At 43.7% G+C, this 26,200-nt stretch overlaps 1 protein-coding gene across 1 annotated transcript in view; it reads left to right on the top strand.

Moving 5' to 3' along the window:
- The window catches only part of LOC120783473 (metabotropic glutamate receptor 7), a 264,890-nt gene that overhangs the window by 155,961 nt on the left and 82,729 nt on the right, over positions 1-26,200 (top strand). Inside the window, exon 5 of the mRNA XM_040116524.1 lies at positions 13,098-13,235. Coding sequence (XP_039972458.1) covers positions 13,098-13,235 — 138 coding nt within the window. The remainder of the gene's footprint in view (positions 1-13,097; positions 13,236-26,200) is intronic.

Genomic DNA, 26,200 nt, shown 5'->3' with positions numbered 1-26,200 from the left:
GACGCACGTTACTCTGAATCTCACATTAAACCTAAAATGATGCAGTGACAGCTCCTGCGTTTCATTAGTAAGCAAGTCAGCGATTGTAAATGTCATGCTGTCTTTGCTCGTGTATCAGACCTGCTGTGTATAATCATGTGACAACATACACAGCTCGGTTACTACATTAGTTTCTGCGCAAGTTTAGGGTTTTTTTTGTAATTTTAACCTTGTCACTCATTTTTCATCAGATGTCAAGAGAGAACGTCAGTGTTCATGATAATGAACAAGAAGAAAAAATCAACAAAAGCAATAAAAACTTAAATAAATCATGTAGTTGTGGTTCCTCCTGCAGGTTCGGGAGCTTCTTTAGATGCTCTCAGCCTCCCGCGGGGACCGAAGTCCAGAGCATCCTCAGTCCGGATGGATTTTACCATCATCTTACCATTGAGATGCTTTTAGGAAACAACACCTTGCTCATTTTTACTCTCTTTGTTTTGATTATAGTCATCATTGCCTAATGACCCACTTTCCTATTCACTTTGTGTTTCCTTTATAATGTTAATGTAGTCCCTGCAGACCCACGCAGTCACATGGTCGCTGTTTGTAATCCACAGCTCTGTGAGGAGTCCTTTTATATCTGTGAACACTCCACATACACACACCTATACACATCATATCACCTCCCTACAAACAACAGTGCAATTAGCACACAAACTGCACACAGCTGCTTCCTTTTCCTGACGCTAACTGTTCCCTCGGCGTAATATTTTGCTTTCATGAAAAAAAAAAATTTAAAGACAAACAAAATACTGACCTGATACAATCACACACACACACACACACACACACACACACACACACACACACACACACAGACACACACACTCACACACAGACACACACACCATATCCTCTCGTCTACACTCATGATCAGACCAGGAGTACTGCTACATGCTGGTCTTTACTGATGATTGTGGCCTCTGCTTCATTTAGACATTCATCAGTCCACAGTCAGACAAACTGTCTCTAAGTGGAGACGGTTCAGTTCTGTGGCTGTTCTCCCTAGAAGTGGACGTCCAGCTGAGACGACTCCAAAGACACAGAGAAGACTGATCAGCGATTCACAAAAGAAGAGTAAGAGCTAAAGGCTTAAAGGAATCACTGGAGCTGGTCAACATCTCTGATCTAGCAAACGCAGATCACGGTGCATGGAGCACGGAGTCCATGGGGGGACACCGTGGAGGAGTTTGTCAAAGAGCAGCTGGACTCTCCGCAGAACCACAGGGAAAATGTTCTGCGGGCCGATGAAACTAAGGTGGATTTATCTGGGAAGAACAGGCAGCTCTGCGTCCGGAGTCAAAAGGGCTCTGCACCGACATGAAAACATCTTCCCAGAGGTCTGACAGGATGACGTCAGGGCGGCTGAAGCTCAGTAGAAGTCGGGTGACGCAGCAGGACGATGACCCTAAACATGGAAGTAAACCTGCTACAGAACGACTTCACACAAAGAAAATCCACCTTCCGGAGCGGTCCGGTCGGAGCCCAGACCTTAACCCGAAAGAGATGCTGTGGAAGGAGCCCAGAGAGCCGACAAAGACATGAAGGATTATAATTGTGTGTTATTAGCTTCAGCACATTGTGTTTGTTTGTAATTCTGACTTGGATGAAGATCAGATCACATTTTACGAACAATTAACACAGAAAATTAGGTCATTCAAAGGGTTCACTGACGTTTTCTTGCCATTTTATGTCTTACATCCTGTCAGCCAATAAGGGAAGAGCTCAATATAAGCAATAATGTAAATGAATATGAACCCATATGAACAGCACCCAGACGTTTGCAGTAATATTCTGCAGATTCATCAGATAAGTTGTTCAGTGCAGGATAAAGTTTGGCAGATGTTCCACGGGTTTGTTTTCACCTCATGATTCCATATTGACTTACCCGACTTGAAAGTTGGCAAGCTGAAGTGGCAGATTGTTGTCAATGGCTTTCTCATTTTTTTCATAAAAAAACTTCAGATAAAACTTTATTTATGCCTGACTCTCCCCCCACTACATACACAGTCTCCCGTTTTTTAACGAAAATGTGCAAACTGGCCCAGGTCGTTGTACATACAGCCCCCAGTTTTTAAAGAAAATCATTGCACAGTTCTGACTTGTATTTTTGCACCGACCTCTTGGGGCCTGTTCCAGAAAGCGGGTTTAACAAACCCTGAATTCTGAGTTGTCTAAGCCTGAGATGAGAAACTCCGACTTTGTGGTTCGAGATCAGCTGATCAGAGTCGGTTCGGTCGACGCTGAGTAAGTTCACTCTGAGTTAAGGTGGCGAAGGAAAAAAGCCATCGTCATTGGAGCTCCGTTACTATGATTCACCATGGCAACAGCTAAATAAATAAAGAGCAGCGCCACCAATTTCTTCCAGTGGAGCCAGAAATGTTAATATGTGACGATGCACATTTATGTGGATTGTGGCCATGTGCTGTAGACCCCTAATGTCTACTGCCCGCTTCTTTCATACACAGAAGAAAACTGTTCACGACCACTCCACAAATGCTCAAAGGTCCCCACCAGCTCCGGACCTGTTGGAGTTGGTCGTTCTGTGGTTTACATCCTCGCTAAAGAGCATTACACCCCCGAGACCTAACATTACACCATCACGTTCCTTTTGGGTTGCAGAGCGTGAAGCTGGACGGGCGGAACGGAAACAGGTTGGCTTCAAACACCGACCTCCGAGCGGCAGATGGCTGCTCGTGAGGCTAGCCACAGCACGTAGTGATCATGTTGTGGCAGGGATTTGAAGCGACACACAGACACACACGCACACATGCAGTACATTGCACATAAACACGCAGCGGTTATGATGACATGGAAATGGTTTAACGCTGCCCTGTGGCCCTGAGGTGAGAGGGCCAGCACGGCAAGTCGCCACACACCGGCGGTAACTGCACACACGTCACAAGCCATTCTGGGATTCCCGCCTCACACTCGCCGCAGCCCGGGAGTGACCTCGGCTCACAAGGTCTTTTCATCTGTGCGAAACTACATTTGCCTTTTCAAGTCTGACGCTTTGTGGAGGTCGTTGTACTTCGTTAGTGAAAGCCGCTAAAAACAAACCAGCAAAAAAGGCAAGAAAAGGCAGGGCAGGGAAAGGAAAATATGTTAACACACAGTAAGTAAGTTCTCTAACATGCCCCAGGTATTCTGGGACTCCTTCCACGCTGCCGCTTCTCAGAGTCATAACTCAGTCAGATCACAACACAGACATGAAACGTGTTTTTGTATGATGTTCACCATGAATAAATGTCGCTAGATATGTTCAGAAATTATAGAGAAGAAGAGGCTGCAGAACTTCATTCAGAATCCTTCTGTTTTTAAGTTTCCTTCAGTATCACAGTTGATCCGGTGACAGTTGTCTGAACGTCCACGGCTACACTGAGAACAGGAGCTGGTCACAGCCGGTTCAGCTGCTTTTACTGGGACAGTTTGACTGAATGGAAACAGATAGAGGCTAACAAAAAACAGCTGTAGCTTCACAGCTAACTAACTGAATTCATTTCAATCATATACTTCCACTTCCCATCCCCAATATAGCATGGAGAGAGAAGCCGGCTGGTTTGAAAAGTTGGCTTTAGAAACTTATGGGGTTGTCTGTTTTTTTTTCCCCTCCACAATCAAACCCAACTTTGTCTGAGATAAATTGTCAACTGACGGAGCATAAATATTTTAATATTTCACCTACCTGACATGAAGTTCAGAGTCACAACATCAATGTATTATCAGGGAGCAAAGACTCGGAGTCATTATGTGCTGTTGTTTGTGTCCCAATTAAGAGCGTGGACAGCCCTCTGACAGAAGAGGGGAGGGAGAGACGGGAAGGTGGCACCGAGAGCTGCGAACAACAGGCCAAAAGAGGAGTCGGAGAGGGACGCAGATTAATGGCGTCATTAAAAGGTCTGCAGGCGATGTGTTTTACAGGAAGATGCGTATGTGTGTCAGAGAGAGAGCGTTGGCAGATAGAGTGAGATTTCATCCTGGAAATTAGATTAATAACTGAGCAGCAGAGAGACCAGAGGAAACTCCTCCCGGTTCTCTTCAGAGCCTTCGTCATTATGCGTGTGCAGCAATTACCTGACGTCTGGGAGGAAAAGTACCAGGCCAAACGACATTCCGATTAATTACTGCTGCCACAGGGTCAGAGTGGCAGCTCCATTCAACGCCACTGTCTGCAGACACACATCCGACCTTATAACTGCTGGTAATCCCCACTTGTTGGCTGCTGATGTACACTATGTATCTGCTGTCATTACCGTCCCCGCCGTCTTCTTAGTTCCTCTCTTCTCTTTGTTCTTCTTCTTCTCCTGCTGCAGATGGTTAAGCGCTCTGAGTGTTCTCCAGGTGCATTGTGGATGCATTCCTCCCCAAGCACGGCCTGCGTTTATCAGACTCACCGGGCTGGAGTCACAGGTTGCATTGCATTTGTTCCATGAGTTTTCCAAAGCCGCGGCTCTCTGATAAGGGAGGATCGCGCAAGTGCGTGTTCCATTGGTGCTACTGAGGTCTCACAGTTTATGACGGTCAGTTTTGCCGGTAAAACTCCCTCCGGATTTACACAAGTCACGAAGAAGGGTGGAGTGGGACAAGGCACGTGACTTGAGAAATATCAACGACAGCAGACGTGAGCAGTCACAACCTATCCGGGGAGCTGCGCTCCAAAAATAAACGACCTAAGAAATACAGACCCAAAACTAAATCGGAAAAGGAGCAAAAATAAGGAATGAACGTACGATTATTTTGTATTTTGAACGTGACGCTAGTTGTCCTGTAAATTCGCACGCTGTCCTGTCTACGGAGAACACATTCAGTTACTGCATCCCCCTCAGTATTTCCCTGACACCAGCCGCTGCTCCCTAATGCGGCGGTCACACATATGTGTGGCGGGAAGCCCGGTGAGGCCCAACTGCCGGCGTCGCCGATATAACCGCCATCTCCCCAGCCTGTCCGGATTTATTTAGCCCCCTGCAGCGGATCCTCCGATCGCATGTTTATGATTGTTACCATGACGACGACGACGGCCCAGAGTGCCTCCCGCTGGTTCGCTCACACGGGTCGTGTCCGTAGGGACCAATAGGATCGTTCTGGTTGGGCTTTGAAATACTTCAAGTTCAGCTCCGTCTTCTCCTTCTCTGTCTTCTTGTTCACTTCAGTCCTCTTTTGTTATGTTTTTAAAGATAAAGATTTGATTTAATTGTTTTGTTTTGTTTTTTTTGCTGGCAGCGAGGGGAAAAAAGACTTTTTCATTTGCTTCCTCTCTCAGCTTAAACACTACTCATTAGAATGTGATAAGTATAAAATATTGAGTTTGTGGTGGCAGGTCGTTGTGAGGGCAACAAGTTCAACAGACCAACACAAGCAATTCAGGAGAACTTTTGTCTTTTAGTTAGTGGTTCTGCTGCTTCCTCATATTGTTTTTTGGTTGTTTGGCAGTAGCTCAGTCATACATGTAGTTGGCGAGTTACCTGATAACACGTACGCTCCGGTACGTGCGTTAGAACCCTGCATCAAACCGACGTTTTCTGAGTGAGCGCTGCCGTCACACTGATGCCGCCAGCAGCAGCTCAGACGGAATATCTGACCCAGTAAATCTCAAAGATTGGGCAGCGCAGAGGTCGGTGCCGTGGCAGCGATAACTCACCGGGATGAGGCGACAACCAGGGGGTCCAGAGGAATCAGGCAGAGTACGGGTCAGACTGTGGAACGGCGGGTTATTTTCGTACACAGCAATATTCGGCGCTGGATACGTGTTTGTACTGTAAATATTTTTCTATAAAGCTCACATTCGGCATTTTTCTTCAACCCACCCTACCCACTATTATACCATTATTAACGGCCCCCACCCAGTCTCAGTGCGGTCCACTTCGCCTACAGCAAACTCCTGTGACGGCCTGTCGGATAAATAAACAGTAGTTCAGTTATAAAGCCCTCTCTCCTGACCCGCTGCCGACATGGCTGTCAGCTCAGTCAGTCGAGGTGGATTTGTTCTGCTATATCCAAAAAGTTTCAGCTCGGTTTGATAAAAGGAAGTTTACAAGTTCAAAACAGCAGCTTTCATTTGGGAGTAGATAGTCATTATGTGAATTTTATCAGATATTTCTATCTTTTTCACTTTTGTTTAATATTTTCAACAACTGCGTCTCGGTTAAAGGAGAGGAGCTGGGAATAAATTGCTGTTTGCTCTTACGCTGACATCGCTTTAAGAATAACACATAATGTCCCCAAAACTCGACTCAAATGACAGACAAACCAGAGGAAACGCAACATTTGTGTCTCAAACAGCGACAGACTCACGGAACCGCAGTCACAGTACTTGGCCCTGAAAATCTCAGACTCTGGTCTCTGCAGTCTGTGGCAGTGATAATTCACCGAGATGACATGTCACAACGGTCTGACACTCATTACGTCACACTGTCAGCGAAATCCCTGACCCAGAAAATGTCAGTCAGTTTCTCAGTGAACACGAACTGCAAAACCAAACTCCAGAGAGGTGAAGTCGCTAAGCTTTGTTTTCCACTTTCTGGAGTTACTCGTTATTTCTGTCACGGGTTTTCTCTCTGGCTTTGTTTCTCGCTTTATTTTGTTTTATTCATTTATTTATTTATTTATTTTTTGGGGGGGGGGGTTGTTGTCATCAATGCGGTGAATTAAAATTTGAGCTCTGTAATTTTAGCCCATATTTGTTTCGATCAGCTCCTGTCTGCAGCGTAGCCATGGGTGTACAGGCAACTGTCACTGGCTCACTGAGATACTGAAGGAACTTAAAAACCTCATGATCCTCAGGTCGGTTCTGTCTCTGTGATTTCTAATCAGATTTACGGAGGTTTATTCACAATGGACATCAGAGATAATAATATCATCAGAAAGCGCATGTCACCCCCAATCTACAAATATGTGTTTTCATGTCTGTGTGTTCAGATTCAAAGAGTCTGATTTTGACACAAATTGTGGCGATTAGGAGCGAAGCGTTAAGTGTAGGCACCTGACTCGCAGCGGCTCCAACAGCCGCCATGTTGGTGATTGGTCAGATCCGAGCACCTGCATGCACTTGTCACCTTCCCCTGACGCGGTATCTTTGCCCCGTGTCTCTGCTTTCAAGTCCCTGGCATAGAACCGATATTTTGTTTATGTTTCACACTTCTCACTCACTTTGAAACAAATAAATCACACTGTAAACCAGGCCTGGTAAAGCCTGCTGTCAAAACATTGCTTTTGTGTAGTGGAGCTACTTACAGTAATTAGCTTTTCTATTATCTGCATCATTTGGAAAACACAGGCACAGCATTTTGGAGACGCACATGGTTTGAATAATGATGGATGGATTGGTGTAGAGTTGCAGCTGAGATAGGCATCTGTTTCGGGAATGCAGTTATTTTTAACAACACGCTGCAGCAGGCTGACTCCGAGTGAACGTTGTGTTTTAGCCCCTTAGCAGAGCATGTTAAGGAGTCTGGGCACAGCGAAAGGCAACTAATCCTCCAAATTATAATGACAGAATACACTTCTTGTCATTTGTAACTGCAGGACAAAATCATTTGTCAGTGCCTGCCAAAACCGTTGAATATCTCTGGTCAAGTTTCCATCCAAATTTAGTGCAAATTTTAACCAAACTTCCAGCAACAAAATGTGAGCGAAGTCTCGTTTCCCTCCACTGCTGCTGTGTGACATGTTTCGTCCCATGTTTTGTGGACATTGTGTCACTTTTCCAACCCTGCTCCCTAGAAATAATGCATCTATACACCTAGACTGCGACAGCAGATACGTTTTGAAGGAAATTCAATTGCGACTGGATCACGTTTTATATTAACATCATAAGGACATGTAGTTAATTTACTTATTAGACAAGACACAAATACGTTGATCCTGAACGTATCAGTCAAATGTTCACAGACGACGTGTTTGTTTTCCACCAGAATATCTGATCCTGTAGCGCAACATCCACCTGTGGAGACTCCAGCTGGTTTACGGTTCTGCTGAGACTCTCGCAGCACCTGGTTCAGGTCCGGGAAAGATCCTGGTCTGGTTTAATACAGAAACAGTTCACAGTGACTTCAGACACAACCTGTTTATTTACATTGAAACAGAACCACCATCTTTCCCAAACCTGAACCAAAGAGCTGTTGTTTCCTGAACCTCAGACAGGACTCTGGATGTGGACCTGGTCTCTGGTGAGACAGTCGTGCAGTTTGTAGGCCCAAGAACTGTCGTCATGTGGCATTATGGGATGGGAGCCCTGTGAAATGTGATGAGGTGTGATGGTAACATGCTGAAACTGTGGAATAGGTTCATTAACATGCCTGACGATAAACTTATTTTACTGGGATTGTTCAAATAACTGGAGAGTTATTCTCTAGATTTGGTTTAAGCTTATATCTGATATATCTGATCTAATATGTTTGACAAATGTATACAGCACCAAGTTTTGGTTTGCTTTCTTTTGGTATAATCCTGCCTCTGAGGGTGATATATATAAGTAGTGCAGTTGACCCCTGAAGCTCTATGGCACACGAGTGAAAAAAATTCCTTTATTCATTCATAATAAGGGTTGTGCGCCTTGCAAAACACACAAGTATGAGTCAGTTTCAGTGTTCTGACAGATATCAAGCCAGTCATCATGCAGACAAGAGAGAAATCTGAATATCTAAACGAGAGCAGGGAAACCCGAGTTGTGCTGCACGTTCATATAACAGTCTGTTCTTTGTGCTTATCAAACAGTAGTGGGGGTGGTTGTTATTCCGTTCAGTGGCACCTCTTCTCCTCAGGACCCCGAAGACAAACTCAGATCTGACATTATATGCTCCTTAAAGTAGGCTAAGTCCCATCAGGGATTCTTTTAAATTAAGATCAAACACCGTGTTCGCCCTTGAGGTTACATCCAGCTGCAATTATTGTTGAACCTCCACTTTTTCAAATGTATGCCCTGCATCCTGTTGCACTAATGCTTCTTTCTAAAGAGTAATTACAAGGACATTTCTAATTTAGTTCTCTTTCAAGCTGGGGGGGGCAGAAATAATCTGCCCTTCAGTCAGACACAATTCAACGTTACTCATTTGTTCTGTGTAGCTTTGAGGAGAGAACAAGCTGGTTCCAGAACTGATGGACAGTAAATGCATGTACACAAAATAAAAAAAAATCATGACATCACATCCTTGAAATAGTGTTAGTTTTTCTGATTTTATTAATCATCATCTCAAATAAGGAAATCTTTAAATAGATGGTGGCAGCACAGCTGTCCCTGTGCGGCCCATAGAGACTGGGACTGAAAATCAGCCTCTGTGCTCATCAGCCATAGTATGTTGAGAGAGAGCTGTCGTGGCTATGCCCTAGTTTTAGCATCCACACTGCCTTTCTGTTACACTGAAGGAATATGCAGTTGGTGAAAAATGCATTAGTGATGCAGCAGATGTACGGCTGATTTTTTTTTTTCCTGGAGAAAATCTCTAATTTCAGTGACTATGTATGACAGATGCAAAGCTGGTGGACAACTACAGCGCTACAGGCACGGTGTCGACAACAGTGATAATAAAATAAAAACCCTTTAACTGGATCAGGAAAATAACAAATTACATTAAGCTTGGTTATTGTGTTTTCCATAATAATGGTAGTGTCACAAACACTAGAACCCTGTTGGGTAACCCTCTGTATAACGACTTAAAATTGTTGTTAGCGTCCTTTATAGATACCTGATACTTTCGGATTGATAACTGTAGTATTTGCATCTTTACTACAAAGAGCTCTAAGCTTTCCTACCTTATCGTTGAATGATGTTCAGTTCTGCTACCTTTTTACAATTATATTAACGGTTAATTCACATACAGATTAAATTATCTCTTTAACCTGAAAAATTTAGCTCATAGAACTTTTACCAATGCGCATTAATCAACATCATTGTTAACGTGCCAGAGCTAGCCAAAAGCCTCATTTTCAAGTGTTGTCATCAGGCCAGATGTTAAATGAGCCATTAAAACAACAATAAAACGCACAACATGTGAAATGACCAGACGAGGAAGCAGGCGAACGCATGACGTAGCTGAGCAGGATAAAAAGCTCAAAGGAGTAAGGCAGCGTCATGCGAAGTGGTTAATACAGAACAATGGGGAGCAGGAAAACAGCGCAGACAGTTAAACCCTGATGACATTACAGACAAAAAGCCAAGCCAGTGAGAGCACAGGAGGAAAAATGCAGTGATGAGGCACGATGACAGGTCTGGCTGCTTTCTAAAGAAGTTTAAAGGTTACATGCAAAGGAACAGTGGGAGTCACTATATCCTGTATCCAAACTGTTCAAATCTTCAGCTAAAAGTAACGGATAAATGGTTGAACGAATGCATGTCCAATTGTATGAAAAGAATATTGTAAAAATACCCATGTTTTATAGTTAATTGTGTTAAATAACATCCAGTTTAACATCAGTTCCAATGAGCACATTTTGAAGATGGCAGCTGATGCTATTGAAGGGTTAATAGAGTTCATCTGACAGGGCCGTGGGGGTGCGCCTGATAAAAAAGGTGGTGAACCAGTGATGTACCTTATCACACGCCCTGCTTGTTATGCAAAGCCAACTGAGAGCTCTCCGGTGAGAGACTGCCTCAGATGAAACGTCTGCCCCTGGCAGGAGGGGGCCGACATCTTCAGGCTCCAGCAGCTCACTAACTCTCCTCCCAGAGTCGCTCGGTGCAAAAAGGCTATTGGCCCGTCTCACAGCTGGATCACATCACTGACTGAATGATGAATTACATCTCCCACCGTAATGGACTCTTTTCAAGTTTTATTCTGTTGTCATCAGTTCTGTTTTTCTCTCTCCCCTTAACCACCACCTCGTTTACAAAAGAATAAGTCGGCCCCTCAGCCCCCGACGTCTCCCACTCCGTTGACTCGGAGCTCCATGCAAAGAAAGTTATAGAGGTTAAGATCCTAATTTTAGCCTGTCAGAAATTATTAAAATGTATGCGTCAATGACATCATCAGAGGGTGTCAAGGACATCTCACCAGTGTCGGACAGAGAGCGAAGGCTCGACTGCCTGTCATTCTGAAGACAATGCTTATAGGGAGAAAAGGGAGATGATTAAGTACAGTTCTTAAGAAAAAGGACCACTGTCCACCACTGTGAAGATCTGATTGATAGAGTGGAGGAGACAAAGCGGTCTACAAGGAAATAAATGAAGGCTGAATCGATTGCTAATGCTTTTGTTGAAATATTAACCATTTTTCATTCTGGAGTGATTTGATAACAATAGGGTCATAAAATGTACATCACAGAGTAGGCTTGGTCTTCCAGTTCACCGTCTTCCAAAGCTTCCTCTGACTGGATCTTAAACCATAGATCATCAAACCACATTATAAGCCATCTACATGCGCATCTAAGATTAGAAAAACCGTGAGAACACGTGATGTGATTAATGAGGTCAATAGGCGTCTCCATTCCGATTTCTGCTGGCTCAGGCTGTGTGATCGTGTTCACATTTGTCCAGAATCCAACATTTCATTTCATTTCATATCATCTGTGATCGTGAGATCTCTGATTGTGTGAACCTCAGCTGGAAAGTACCAGTCTGGAAAGCTAAACCACCTGAAACTTGCGACATACCCACTGTCAACTTTCCATGGTGAATGGATTAATATGCTGAAGACGGGTACTGACTTTCTGAGATCATCATAGCCACATCTGGGATTTAATCAGCCTTTGTGTTGCGTCGTGTGTTAATGTGTTTGCTCTATTTAAGTGTAAATCTTGATATTTGACACTCACTTCCATTACTTTGTGGAATAAACATAACTACTTGATGTTTATTACCTAAATTATTCATTGCGGATTCTCTCCTGCCATTTCAGCCTAGATGTCTACATTGACCAGAGTATCTGACACAGTAGTTGGTCTGACGGTTACTTATGAGTGGCGTCATTTCCAGTTTTTCCTGACAGTCTCAAATGGTTTTTCCAAGGCACTGGTCCAAAACGAGTATTATTCTTCATACATAAAAACAGACTAGGTCAAAATGCGAGTACTACAAATGTTCACTTTTATGCTGATGATACTGTGACTTCCTGCTCTGCTCCTACACAAATGTGGGCTTCTTAGAAACTTTGCTTCGCAAATCAGTCTCCGCATGACTTGAGGTTTGTTCTTGTTGCTGACAAAACTGAATTTATTTGTCACAAGTAGTAAAGACCTCACTTACCATCGTACTTTTGGTGTTTCGGTTGGATGGTTCTCAGCTTAACCCAATGGCATACTTTTATTTATGAAGCTGTTCTCGGGCCTTTCTCTTTACGGTATGTGACAAAAATGCGTGCCTGGTTCTGCCCATATCTTCCAGGACTTATGGCCTGATTAATGTATCGTGTGATGGTTTTTATAATTATTGGTTTGTTGTCATATTTCACATGACTTTATAACTTCTATTATTTGTCTTGTAGTTTTTTTTTCTTTTTGTCTCTTCTTTTTGAAGTCTGTTTATCCTCGTAGTTAATGTAATTGGAAACCTACACACCACCTTCCAAACGTCTAAGCCCCATGTAGAGCTGTTTCTGGTGATTCAGAACTCTTTCCAAAAATGTTATTGCCATACGGAAAGGTTTGTTTTTGTCTTGGCATATGTTTGGGCAGTGATGCACAAGGCAACATTTTGAGCTGCATTAACTGGCAGGAGCGGCCGAGGTACAGCCTCAGCAGAGTTTGTTTTTAGCACACAGAAGGTGCCAGGAAGACACTTTTGGACTTAGATGATTTTTTGTTGCTTGGAAGGTTGACAGTCTCCTGTACATCATTTATCTGCTGAGTTTTACATGTTATTTGCCTTATTGCCAACAGCGGCAGATTGAAGTCACTTTTGAGGAGGTCAACTTGTCCCACTTTAGATGCTCGACATGAAAGCAACGATTTAAGTGCAGAACCGATAAGCAGATAAACACTCATACATTAGGAAACCACTTGTTTATTGTGATTCTTCACACATGACTGCTGCTGTCACCTTCAACGCTTGCACGATCTGCTCTGTGATTGGTAAAGCCGCATGAACAGACCTCCTTTGTTTTGTTGACCTGTTTTTCACTGCCTTTCAGGGTTCGATGCCTACTTCACGTCACGGACTCTGGAGAACAACAGGAGGAACGTGTGGTTTGCTGAGTACTGGGAGGAGAACTTCAACTGCAAACTGATGAGCTCCTCCAAGAAAGACGAGAGCAGCAGAAAGTGCACAGGTAAGTTTGTATTTATGTGTGTGTGTCGATAATAACTGACTGCAAGGTTTAGACGTGTGCTCTCTTGAAAACACTGTATTGCTTCAATCTACGTCTCGAAATATGTGCAGACAGTATGTGTAGTGGTACAATAAAGTACCCCAGAGCTGTTTTGCGAGGGGTGCGATCATTTATTCACTAAGTCTGTTTCCATTTTGTTTTTACCCAACCACAAACTTTTCCGCCTGCTTGTCTCAGCACAATGGTCTATGTAAATAGACTACAGTGGTGCTGACGCAAAGGTAGAGTGTTCAAGCGGAGAACAAACCGAGTGACCCTAGAAACTACCACAGAAAGCGTGGGAGGGAGGCCAGTCTGAGCTCACTAGCAGGTAGAAATTATGCGTTTCACACCTTTGAGTCCACTACAGCCCTGAGCTAGAGACCAAAGGATTACTCGGAGAAAGAAGAGATCCCGGTGTCAATACCCCAGTTCTAATGAACACTGTCATTGCATATTGACTTTTTGCATACACTTGGTCCTTTTTCTCGCTGGGAAAGTATTGCTGCATTTGCAGTTGTAAACAGTAACTCATAAGTCTATATGGTCTACAGTCGATAATGCATAGCAATTAGTGCCCCGATATGATAGCGTGAACAGACCTTGAACACTAATTAACCTGTTCTATTACCAGTATTGACTGAAGCCACAAAAGAACTTATTATCTTGTCTCACTTATTTTTCTTTAGATTTATCTCATTGCATTTCTGTTACCTCTCACCCTCCTTTATCATTTCCTGCTCTGAGTAAGGATACTTATCTGATTGATATTTCAAGATATGAACTTTACAAATAATCATATGCCTTGCTAAATCAATTTACAGAGCCTAATTATCATCACAGTTTCCATTTCCCTGTAGCTCTTTGTTCTCCTTTCTTTGCTGTGACTCCCCTTTCCTTCACACGTTAGAATTTGAACCACAGAGACGCTGGGATCATCTGTGCCCCCCAGAGCTAAAGCTTTAATTGCATAATGTAAGCGACTTCTTTGCCACTTCAGGATGATTGACTCCCTCTGTGCCCTCGAAGCAGCAGGCATGGAGACAAATCAGCAGCATTTATTGCATGAAACCACCCTAATGGAATGAAATACAACCAAACTCACTGTCTGGTTTACACTCATGTCACTCCCTGCTGCATCTTTTTTTTTCCTCTATTTGGAAAGAAGTGAGGTATTATGATAAGATAGGATAATACCTGTAACTTGACATTAAGCTTGTCTTTAGTTTTTAGTGCCCCGACCTTTATCAGTATTGGATCAGGTGTCAACTCAGATTACAGCAACCCTTCACATACCGCCAGGGTTTCAGAGTCTTGTCCTGGGTAACGTCCGCAGGGGATTTGACAGCGATGCTGATCATTCCCAGTAACTACACGTTCCCAAGTGTGGGGGTTTTATGCATGGACAGATTATGGGACAGCGGGCCCCTGAGCAACGACGTGTAAAAAATCGCACCCTGCTCCTACACAGGAGCAAAACACACAGATTGAAAGAGTCACAAACCGTTATTTTTGCTTCTCGCTGTAGTTCACATCTCTGCATTTGTTTAGTGTCTCTTTGTAGTTGTTTTGAGCCTCTCTGTAGTCATTTTGTGAATCTTTGTAGCAGCCGTGCATCTCTTTGTCTCTTCCTGTGAACTTCAGTATTTGGTGCACAATGAAGAGGGCCCCCTGGCCCTCTTGGCCCTTGGGCCCGTCCAGTAATTCATCCATAATTTTGTGGGTTTCGAGAAAAAGAAAAAACGTACAATTTGAAAGATGGAAGATTTCAAAGAGGTGCCATAAGACAAGCTATCGGAGTTGGTAAAAAGAAAAATGAGTGCCGGTATTATTTTCAGGTATGACGCCACCTCTTCACTATTGAGCTGCTTACATGTAACTACATCACTTGAAACCAGAAAGTGACTGTGGTAGCTCGTCGTGTTGGTGCGTTTCTCGGTGGAGCTCTGTGGAAACCCAGCGTGTCAGTGGTGAGCACTGCTGCCTCCTACCAAAAGGTTCCACATCTCTGCCCTTATGGCATCTGTTTGGTTCATCATCAGAAGGGCGGTTTCTAACTGCGCGCTGAAAGAGGGCCGTCTGCCCAAAATGTCCGAAGGTTACAGGTCAAAGAGGAAACGTCTGAAGGAATTGGTTTAATTGGAGGGGTGTCCCATAGTGATGGTTTTTGCATAAATTCTGTTTGTGTGTGGGGTTTGTATGGATTTCCTTTCCAGTTTCTTCCGGTCATGTTTGGCCAAGGGAGAAATTAAATCCAACAGACCCGTTTAAGCAAAATGAATAGGTCATAAAGTCTTTTTATTCCAACATATATGAAAGATACACATTTCTGGATCGGCATGTGTCCTCTTGCATGGATGGAGGATTGCATAGTTTTATCTGTAATAAGGAATCAAAGTGGTGCTAATGCTTCCTAACATCAGGACCAAATGACCAAATACTGACAGGCTGACACACACTGCCAGCACGCGGTTTACAGTGGAGCAGGATTTCCAGTGTCCATTGAGAAATGTCCATAATTCTGTTCAGAAGTCAGAGAAAAAAGATGCCGCTCTTAACTTCAGGCAAGCTCATAATCATCAGCTTCAGACTCTTCTCCGGTTTCAGAGTAATCCGGGTGGGTGTTGTCTGCGCAGTGTGAACAGGATCTGCTCTCAGCCAAAGCAGCAGGTTAACCAGAAAGGGTCTCAACAGCTGGTCTTCAGCTCCCGGCAGAGTAGTTGTGGAGAATAAAGCATCACTTCCTCATGATCTCATATGGAAGCCTGACACTTTGGCGACTTGACATTCACAGAAACTGAAGAGCTCACATTTGTCAGTAGCTTTGTCTTGTTTTAAATCAACACTTAAGACCCATTTTAACATCCTTTTAAAATTGTGCAACAAGCTATAATGACCCTTTCTTTTTTTTTTGGACCAACTTCCTCCCATCATACACACAACTTTTAATTTTCCTCCAGTTTTTAAAGAAAAATCCTGACATATGTCCCAATGAAATTCTGACTTGTATTTCTCCACTGTTAAAACTTCCTGCTCTATTTCCACTATTCATTTCCACCTGGACCACGAACAGAAACACAACTTCTATCTAGCCTTTGTTTAGATTTACATTTCATGCTTTGTTAGTGTCTTATTTCGGTACATGTTTCAATTACAGATGTTATTTTGAATATTTGTGTGCAGAAAAAATAAGCATATGTCACTGAACGCAGAAAACAACTTCTGACAACTTCCTGGATAAATCCAAACGCAGATATTTTTGAAGAAAATAAACAGACACAGATGGTTCGATATTACTGGCTGTGGCCTTTCTGCGTTAGTGTCAGCTTCCCCCGGTTTCCTCCGGCAGCACAGAGGCGCAGATTCTAGACAAATCTGTGACTCCAGGCTGAACTGCAGGTGTGAATCTGAACGTGTGCTTGCCCTGTGTCAGACCTGTCCACGGTGTTTCCTGCCTCTCTCCCAGGGCATGCTGGGATAAGCTCCAGCCCTCTGTGACCCTGAACAGGATGAATGGACGGATCTGTGCCACCTAGAAAATAGTCCACACGCTCATACGAGCGCTGTAGGAAAAAAAAACAGTGCTGTTTTATGAGGAGTCCTCGTGATGCTGAGTCTGTAGCGACACACATCGCCGTCTCGCTCACTCTCGGTGAAGAGCAGTCTATCAGTTGTTATTGCCGTAATGAACCTGCCACATGCTGTAGAATTGGACTGGCCTTCAGTGTGTTTAGAGGAGGTTAATCAGTGGCTATTTTACAATCAACCGTTTGTCACACTGAGTGGTTTTATGTTGCTTGATTGCACTGGCGTTATCCTTTTGAAACCATTAAAGTAATTATATTTGCCAATGTGGTGACATTTTTGTATTGTATTAATGTGTTTATGACCTTGACTCTCAGGGGTTAAGAACTCAAATATCAAATTATTTAAATATACAGTGTGTGATTTCCGTAATTCAGGATGCAGTCGGGACTGTTTGGCTTGCAAAGTATGTGACACAGCGGGGCGTAGACCGCACCCGTCTGCTGACATTCAGTTTCAGTCCTGAAAATGTGCCCTAATCACCAGGAAACGATAATTAAAGACAAAAAAAACCAACGGATAATGATCCATAATGATCCTGAGGATCCTGATGGACTACAGGCCTGTGCTTGTTAGTAATGACGGGCCCCACTCACCTCACCCAAACACTCAGAAACAGTATTACACTCAACTTGGATTTCATAGGTCAGGCTTTCACAGTAAACAGATGTCATGCACAAGGACATACAATGAGATAAACTGAGAGGAATGACTGGAATAAAAAGTAAGTTAGAGTGCGTGTAGAGCTGCTTTAGCTCTGGCTGTCGTTACTAAGCGTCCTCCAAATGAAGGGACAGAACAAACTGTTGGTCCATGTCCCCCAGAAAGACAAGAAAAAAGCGTTTTCTGATCTGTCGCCCCACTGGGCAGTCATGGCTACAAGAACAAACGCATCTTTGTTAAACAAAAACAACACTGACTATTATAGGAAACAGCGTCTCTGTTGCTAAAGTCTGATGTTTTGTTGTTTTACAACAACATCGTGGTTTCAACTTGGCTTCTAGAGGGCGCTGTCACTCGAACCTAAACAGATATAATTTCTTAGGACAGTCTCTGTGGTTCAACCCAGACTATCACAATGTTTTAAAGTAATTCTTGAATCCTTATCTGTGGCAGGCAGAGACGTTTACAGAGATACTGATGATTAGCAGAGATCTGCAGTATCATAAGAACATTAACGTCGTTTCCACTGGACAAACCACAAACAAACATGAACAGCACCATGAAAATACTGTCGTAATATTCCCCCTGAACTCTGGTAGATGACTGTCAAACGGGGCACATTTCACGTTAAAAATACATGCTGGCAAGAAAGAAGAAAAAGAAAAATGTGAAAACACCCCCCATCCTCTGCCAAAGTAGCTTCGTCATGTCATCGTGACTGACAAAAGCTGCTTGGGTACAACTATGTCTGAAGCACCAGTGGGTCAGTTGCCATCATTTTGAGAGAGTGAAGTGGCTCCAGACATGTACCCACCCACGGAATCCCAAAAAGTGATCTTTGCTTGTAAAAAGTTGGTGACCACTGGCTTAAACTTTTACTTTTACTCTATGAAGGCTAAATGTTACCTTTACTTTAATACGGCGTGTGGATTATTTATGCCTATCCGCTGCTATCAATGAAAGTTAAAGACAGTCCCTGTTCATTTAGGATTGTACCATACAAACGAATTAACGTCTCTGTTCGGAAAGCGTGATACACATGGAGAAAGCGGATGAGGCACAGCAGGGTGGAAGCCACGCTGGCCTACAGATGCAGCAGCATTTCCTCAGGGTGACTTTTTTTTTTAGCTAACGTCCCAAACATAATTTCACTAAAACAACTAGGGCACCTATTTGAGTTATTAACCCATTTACCAGAACTAAAATTAATGTGACATCTGGTTCAAAGTATTTCACTCTCCAGCCACTGACGTTTTCTAGATCAGTTCACGTTATGTTTTTTTTTGTGCTTTTAGAAATTAACTGCATGCTGTCACTTACTAACAAACAGGAAATGACTACCAATCAGTCTAGTTATTCTTTTAGGTCACTTACTGTACCGAATGCTTATATATTCCTGTGAATTCAGAGGAACATTTAGACTTACAGTAAAAAATTCAGATATGATTGTCAAGTTGTTGCACCATTAAACTTCTTTCCCTAAAATTTGTTCTCTAATTTGTTAGACTGGCTCGTTTTTAACGGTAATTCTCTGATAACTAAAACTCCAAAGCAGCTGCTTTCAATTTAGCCTCGAATACAAATGATAATTTGCCGAAATTAGTTGTAAATCATTCTGGAGCAGTTCAACCAAACGCACACACCAGAGTCTCTTTGGTGTTTTGGGCCATTTAGCTAATTTCCATTACGGGGACTTAATTACCTGTAAACTGGAGCTTCACACAACATGAGCCTGTAAGAACCTGTTAAGTCTTGGTTTTAAGTTCTGCCCTGTTTCTCCACTATGTTTTACAAACCAGAATGTTTTCCATATACGTCGTCAAAAAGACAAAACACGAATGTCATCATTGTCATTGTCATGTTCTGTTTGGCAGGAGACTCAAGTTCAGTTGTGACACAGACAATTATGGAAAGAGTGACACTGATATCGATGTTGTCTGTGCTGAATTTGAATGTCAGTATCATTAAAATAAATGGAAGAGTCCAACCGGGTAAACAGTCAAATCTGTGGTTTGTACCTGCCCTCCAGAGACACATAGAGGCATTTTGTGATGTGAAACCCAGGACGACATTGTTTGTCTGTGTCTTCAAAACTGTTGCAAATCAAACGCTATTGTTTGGTTGGACTCGGTTAGGTTTAGGGAAAGATCGTGGTTTTGGTTAAAATGACCGCTGTGTCGAGGTAGGGGGTTTGTTGTCATGGTTACAAAAATAACCACATGGTTGAGGTCAGCGAATGATGGTGGTAAAGCACTGACTGTTGGTTGGAAACAGGAAACAAGCAGCCGTCTCCCGCGTAACATCCCTCTGATGTTTTGGCTCCGTCACTTAAAGAGAAACGAATGTAGTTTTGGGGCAGTTGCTGAAATGACTGATGGTGTCGTTCTTCTTCGGAGGACAGTCTCTAAGAGCCCCACCTGCCGTAGCAGTTTTGACAGAAAGGAGCAAAAAGAGAGAACACGAAACTGACCGCAGACCAGCTCCCGCACACCTGACCAGGTCCCCACAGAGCCGGCTAAGTCGTTCAGGACAGCTCGGCTGTGGTCCGTGCTCTCTGCTCCCAACCATCAACGAAAACATCCCACTGTTCAGCTTTCTCGTTCGGTGGCTTTGCCTCTCTACTCGGCGGAGAAAATATCTCGCTACTGGAAATATTACAGGATTTTAAAAACACCAACGCTGACTGAAGACTACAGGGGGGTGTAATTAAATTAGTAATTTACAGCACCGTGCAAACAATCTACAGTTTAGACCAACAAATGCAGCCCAACACACTGGTTTGATATTCAGAATCAGACTACGTCCCTCTCCAGAGGGAGCTGGGTGAAGTCTGACAAATGCCCCAGCATCGCTCGGGTTTCGAGGACTACGAGTCTGAAAAGTCACAAAATCTGGGGGTGTGGAGTTAGAGAGGTGAGTTTACCGAACCTCTGTGCCCCCCCGCCCTCCCACAATCTCTGCTACAGGCTCCAACATACATTATCACCTACTGGCGTAAGACACTGAAATCTACCACCAAACTGGCAGGTGTCCGGGTGCATTGTGGGTAATGTAGGCACCGAGTTTTGACAAGGAAGACGAATGTGTGGAATAAGATAGATGATATCTCTGGTTCTGCTGCTTTGATTCTCATCCAATTTCTGAACCTGTCCATCATGAGTCTGACAGTGTCTCAGGAGTTTAATGGGAAACCCCTGCAGCTATTACAGCCATTACATTCCTTCTCCCAGGGAACACCTGAAAAATCGGATTCAGTTGGACCTCCGGACAAGAACCAGAATTTAGGGTCAGGAACTGGCCCCCAAAGTGGGAGAGAACAGGGGAAACGAAATCAGGTCCAGAGACAATGGATACACCTAAAGTTACAGGTGGTCGTGTTTGTCCCTGGAGTGGAAAAGGCCTAACAGCCTGCAGTGAGAGAGTGAGGACAGTTTACAGACTACAGTAGCTGCTGGCAGGATACCGTTACGCTCACAGTCCTCTGAAGGCTGGAGTCGAGATAAAATTACGCCAGTGGGGTCCAATGGTGGTCCTGTTTAGTGTGTGTTTGTGTGTGTTACAGAGAGAAAGAGAGATACGAGCATAGAGAGGAGAGGGGACCGAGGGACTCCGTTTATGAGATAACATTAAGCTCTGGGTCCCTTTGCCACAGGCAAGGAAATAGAGAGCGGTAAGAGACTATAGTCAGGGCCTCCAGAGGCTTTGCTCTGAGAGGAAGAGAGATAGGAAGACTCCCATCAACGTTTGCTCAGAGCTGCAGCCACATGGCTGCAGATACCCGGGGTAATAATTGGTGCTGTCAGCACAGGGAGCTCTGTGATAGCTGAGCCGAGAACAGTCCGCTCCCTGAAGTTCAACCAAAACAGCGTCTAACAATGTCACGGGACCAGGCGCTCACAGGTCAGGAGGAGCCCTTTTAGAAGACTCCGTGGTTGTTATTGAGGACAACACTCAAGCGGAGCCGGAGTGGGTAGAGAACATCTGCATCTGGTGTCACCCCGGACTGCATTTCTGAGCTGGACAGGTCCAATACGTCCAAGTTATTGCGTCTTCACAACTGAGTTTTTCAGTTGCCAGGAAGAGTTTTATTTTATTTGTATTCACCACAAACACCTTTTGTAATTCAGAGTGGAATAGTTGAATCACACAGCAGTTGTCTATTTACATTTATGCTCCGGGGCTGGAAACTGACCTTTTCATTCACATACAGCACAGTAACAAGAACTACAAGTTATTTAAAGTAACTATATACTGTAGTGTATCACGCCACAGTGGTACGTCGTGGTGGGAATATATGGAGATACTTGGTTGCATTTGCATATGTTCAAAAATGATGTCCGTTGATGTCAAAAAGGCTTCACCTCCAGGTCGTCATCTCAAGAAGGTTCTTACGCACCTTAAAGTCTTCGTGACAGGTGCGTGGGATCAAAAACTCTTGAAAAGAAAAACCAACGAATCCTGCAGATTGTCCATCACATTAACTCACTTCTTTAAAGCCTTCTCTGAATTTCTGAAAACGGTTACACCGGGAAGATTTTGGCAACCAGAGAACACACGGATCATCCAGAAACAAATAATGAACATAACGGAGAAGATTTTGTAGGAGTCGTAGAAAATATGTGTCGCAAAATAAATAAATGAAAACATTTGGCAGTGAGGCAGAAATGGCTCTGGTGTGTTATATCGACTGATACGTGATGAGCGAAGAAATCCAGGAGCCTGTTTCACCAAAGCCATTTGTAAATGCTGCTTACATGCAAATGGTGGCAACATGTTTCGCTAATGACTCTCACAGGTACTCATCAACTGCTCATGCAAAGGTCGCAAGGCAGCGATTCCTTTGATAAGTTAAATATATTAACATTAATGTGACAGGCGGTGATCTCGTGTTACAGGGCTCAGAGAATCAGGACAGGTCGTATTTGGTGATTTGGGCCCCTGGAGCAAACGCATTTCAGGATCTATAGTGAAAGCGGCTCTTCAGTTCTTCCCTCGTCTACAGCTAAACGCAAGCAGTGCCTGAGACGTCCTGCTGACTTGTGATATTCAACCACGCCGCTTTCTGTAAAGAGTCTGGGGTTTTTTTGATGGTTATGAATATTTTACAATATTTATATATGCTTTTAAATTATTCGTGTTGCCCTCTAGCATCTTGTAAACCTATCTAACCTATAAGCACCTGACCATTACTTCAATAAAATGAATGTTTGACTTTTTCAGTGTCTTTTCTGACCTATTAAAGTCAAGTCCATTTGATTTATTTGGCCGAGTGTCCTTTATCACAATTTGCCTCTCGGGGCTTTAGAGTGCGAACAACACGCAGCTCGGATCAGATGAGGAAAAACCCCCCAAAAAACCTTTAATGGGGATAAAAATGGAGGAAACCCCAGGAGGAGCAGCAGGGGGGGGATCCCTCTTCCAGGACGGACAGACAGGAAGTAGATGTTGTGTACGGAATAGACCAACGCAGTAAAATTACAGTATGGACAATGAGGAATGCATCCAGCACCAATTCAGCTGAAGGTTTGTAAACGTGCACACGACCAGTTTACGCCCCGCTGAGGTAATGGATAACTACCACAACGTGGCTTCCTCTGTGTCGGCTTTTGGAGGGCGCTGATGACACGTCTGGCCGTTTACAAATGTGCACAACATGCCAGACATCCAGATTACTCTTTGCTCCTCTGATCCGTGGACCTGTGAAGAAGAGGAAGCCGTTAAAGGGGAAGAGTGGGTATAAATACTGTAAAACGTGGGTGAGATACGGCACAATGATGACGTTCAGTATGCAAATGAGCGTGTGTCAGTTTGAGCGCCCTGTTGGAGCCGTGATTTGTGGTGCTAACAGGCTCCTGATGTCCTGCTATTAGCTGGCTAGCTCGGCTGCTCCTCTGTCTATAATGAGACTATTTGGGAGTCGCACTGATGGCATGTCTCCTGTGTTTCACTCATCCTCAGCCAAATTGCCTCTACCGTTTTATTCCTCTCATTATTTATTTATGAGACGACACCCTAACGACAAATAAAGAACACAACAACCTCTGTACGCTGCTTCGCCACTCGTTTTTTTTTTTTTAAATCGCCGTTGCTGCACCTGTCAGGCTGTTTTCCTTCAACCTGTCTACAGTGGCTCCAACAGTTGAATAGAAACTTGGGAAATTGGTCAAATGAAAGAGGGAAAACTTTTTTTTTCAATTTTATCAGAACGAAATTCCTTGGCATGTTACTTAGCATCTGATTTTATTTAGTTTAAAATGTTTAGAAGTTTCAGTAAATTGTAGTCGTTTGATTTGTAGTTTTAGTCAACGAAACGCTTTAGTCTCATTTTTGTGGCACTTTTTGCTTTTCTATGCTTTCTAACCAGTTTGAGGCTACAGCTGCCTCCATCTCCGTTCCCCAGTTTCCATGGTTACAGCTGTTTCGTTGTCGACCGGTGTCCATGTGACTCTGCTCTCCTCAGTAAATCCAGTTTACTGCTCACTGCTCAGCTAGCTTAGCATCAGCATTTGCATCAGCGCAGCTTCCTGTTCTCTCCGCTGCAGATAAGCCGATCACTCAGAAGCTGATTCCCTGATTCTCAGTCTTCAGTGTCTGGGTTTGGTTTGAGAGGAGAAGCCGCAACGTGGCTCAAAGCGGCGACGTTTCCGTAGCGAACATCTGCTGGAACATTTAGATGTTCGTCGACATTAAACCTGAACCCACCGGTTCCTTCTGATCGCAACCGGACACGTTTCGTCCACATCCTCGGCCCCTGACGACGTCACCTTAGCTCAGCTTCGTCTCCATGTCTCCGCGCCGCCTGCGGGTTCAGTTCGTCTCGGCTGTTTCGCTGCTGCTTCCCGTCTCATTCTCAGTGGACGAGTTTAGTCCCTAAATCTGGTTCTCCGGAGAACGTCAGAGAACATTACGGACTGAGACAGAACCTTACTGAATGTAAGATACTTCTTGTTAACGGCAGATGAATCAGCGTATCAGCAGCAGATATTGATATTATTGATATTATCGGCTGCCGGAGGAAACTGATCAGGAGCTACAGTCTGTGGATTAAATCAGAAATTGTTTCCTTTGTCCACTTCCCTTCACATTATTGTTTAGTTTTTATTTACTGATGAAAAATGTCAAACATTTCATCATAGTTCTCATTTTCAAAGGTGACATTTTAATCTTGTTTCAGACCTGTTTTTGTCATCGTGTCAAAGAACATTTTTCATCATAGTTTTTGATGGAGAAACTAACAGTGCGGTGCAGCATGCGGACGTGGTATCAATGCAGCTGGAGTTTCGGTAAAACGGTGCGGTGAAGACGCGCCTCGCCTGCTGCGTCTGTTTGATGAATATGCTGCATGTGTCTCAGGCACAATGCATCACATCTGCACTTGGAAAACCTGTGCTAAAGCTGCAGTAAATCACAGCCGGCGTGTATCTCTGCTCTGTATTCACATGTTTGACCTGATTCCATTTATACCACACATCCACACACTGTGACAGCACGTATATCTCTTTCAGCCAGGCGTACAGATCCCACTCTCTCACACAATGCTGCTGTTGTTACAAGCATTAACTGAGCAATGCGACGGTCCCAAATTCTTAAGATTATGCTTGATTTTAGAACAAACCCCGGAGAGTACCTGGAACAGTGACAGTCAGAGAGGCAGAGAGGATGAAATGCGTGGGATGAAGGTCAGGTATCTGTCTTAAAGCACTGATCTTACAGTCACACAATGTGCACATCAGTCTGCTGAAACACCACAGAGGCAGATGAGGCAGAACGCCGCTTTGAAGACTTCTCGGAGAACAAAAAGACAACGCTGGTTTGTTTGCAGTTTGTTGTTTTTCGACTAAAAGTTTGAGCGAGGCACTTTACATGATGATTGATGCAAAGCGTTGTGTCTCCAGCACCTCAGAAATGACTGTCAACGTGGGATTTACTGCTCTACAGTTCACACGGAGTGTTGCTCTAACAGGAGAAGCAGTGAAATAAACATCTACGAGGATAGCTCTGTGTGGGTAATCTGCGTTTTTGTATTTTGTTTTGTATTCTGGTTGCTAGCTTGTGAAATCTTTGTCTTTTTCATTAAAAAATATATGCAAATCATACTGTGTTGCAAACAAGTCTTCTAAAAATACACTGTAGAAGAAAACTTCCTTCCTCACCAGCTGCAGGAATAAATAGTGGGTGTAAGGCGGAATTAATCCTGGATAATTGGAGCTTTCTCTGACCTTAGATTCTAACGTGATCGCCAGAGCAGCAGTCGCTCTAAGGACCAGACTTCTGTGCGGAAAGTTTTTACATTACAACACAATAATTCGTCAGATTTTGTGTTTTGAAGTGCAGTCTTTATTCACACGGCCTCACCTGTACAGATAGCTATGTGTAGCAAAACAGCCTGATCTACTAGGGCTGCAACGTAAACGTCGATCAGATGAAAAGAGCCAGAGTTGACTGAACATTGCCAACCTGAACACTTCTCTGATCCGCTCGACAACATGTCCTCATTTTGTTGATAGAAAACGTGATCCAGGTGCAGTTACGTTTCCTGTTGCAGTTTAGTTCTATAGACGCTTTCTGGAGACGGCGTTGGGCAGGCGGTAAACCTTACAAACCGAGTCTGTGCTGCGTGGCTGCTGTTACACTGGTCTTTAGTCTGAGGCAGTAACACACAAGGAAGTGTAGCAATG

Source organism: Xiphias gladius, chromosome 21 (assembly GCF_016859285.1).
Source record: "Xiphias gladius isolate SHS-SW01 ecotype Sanya breed wild chromosome 21, ASM1685928v1, whole genome shotgun sequence".
Taxonomy (NCBI): Eukaryota; Metazoa; Chordata; class Actinopteri; order Istiophoriformes; family Xiphiidae; genus Xiphias; species Xiphias gladius.
Note: the sequence above shows the minus strand (reverse complement) of the source record. Positions and strands in the feature narration are given on the sequence as shown.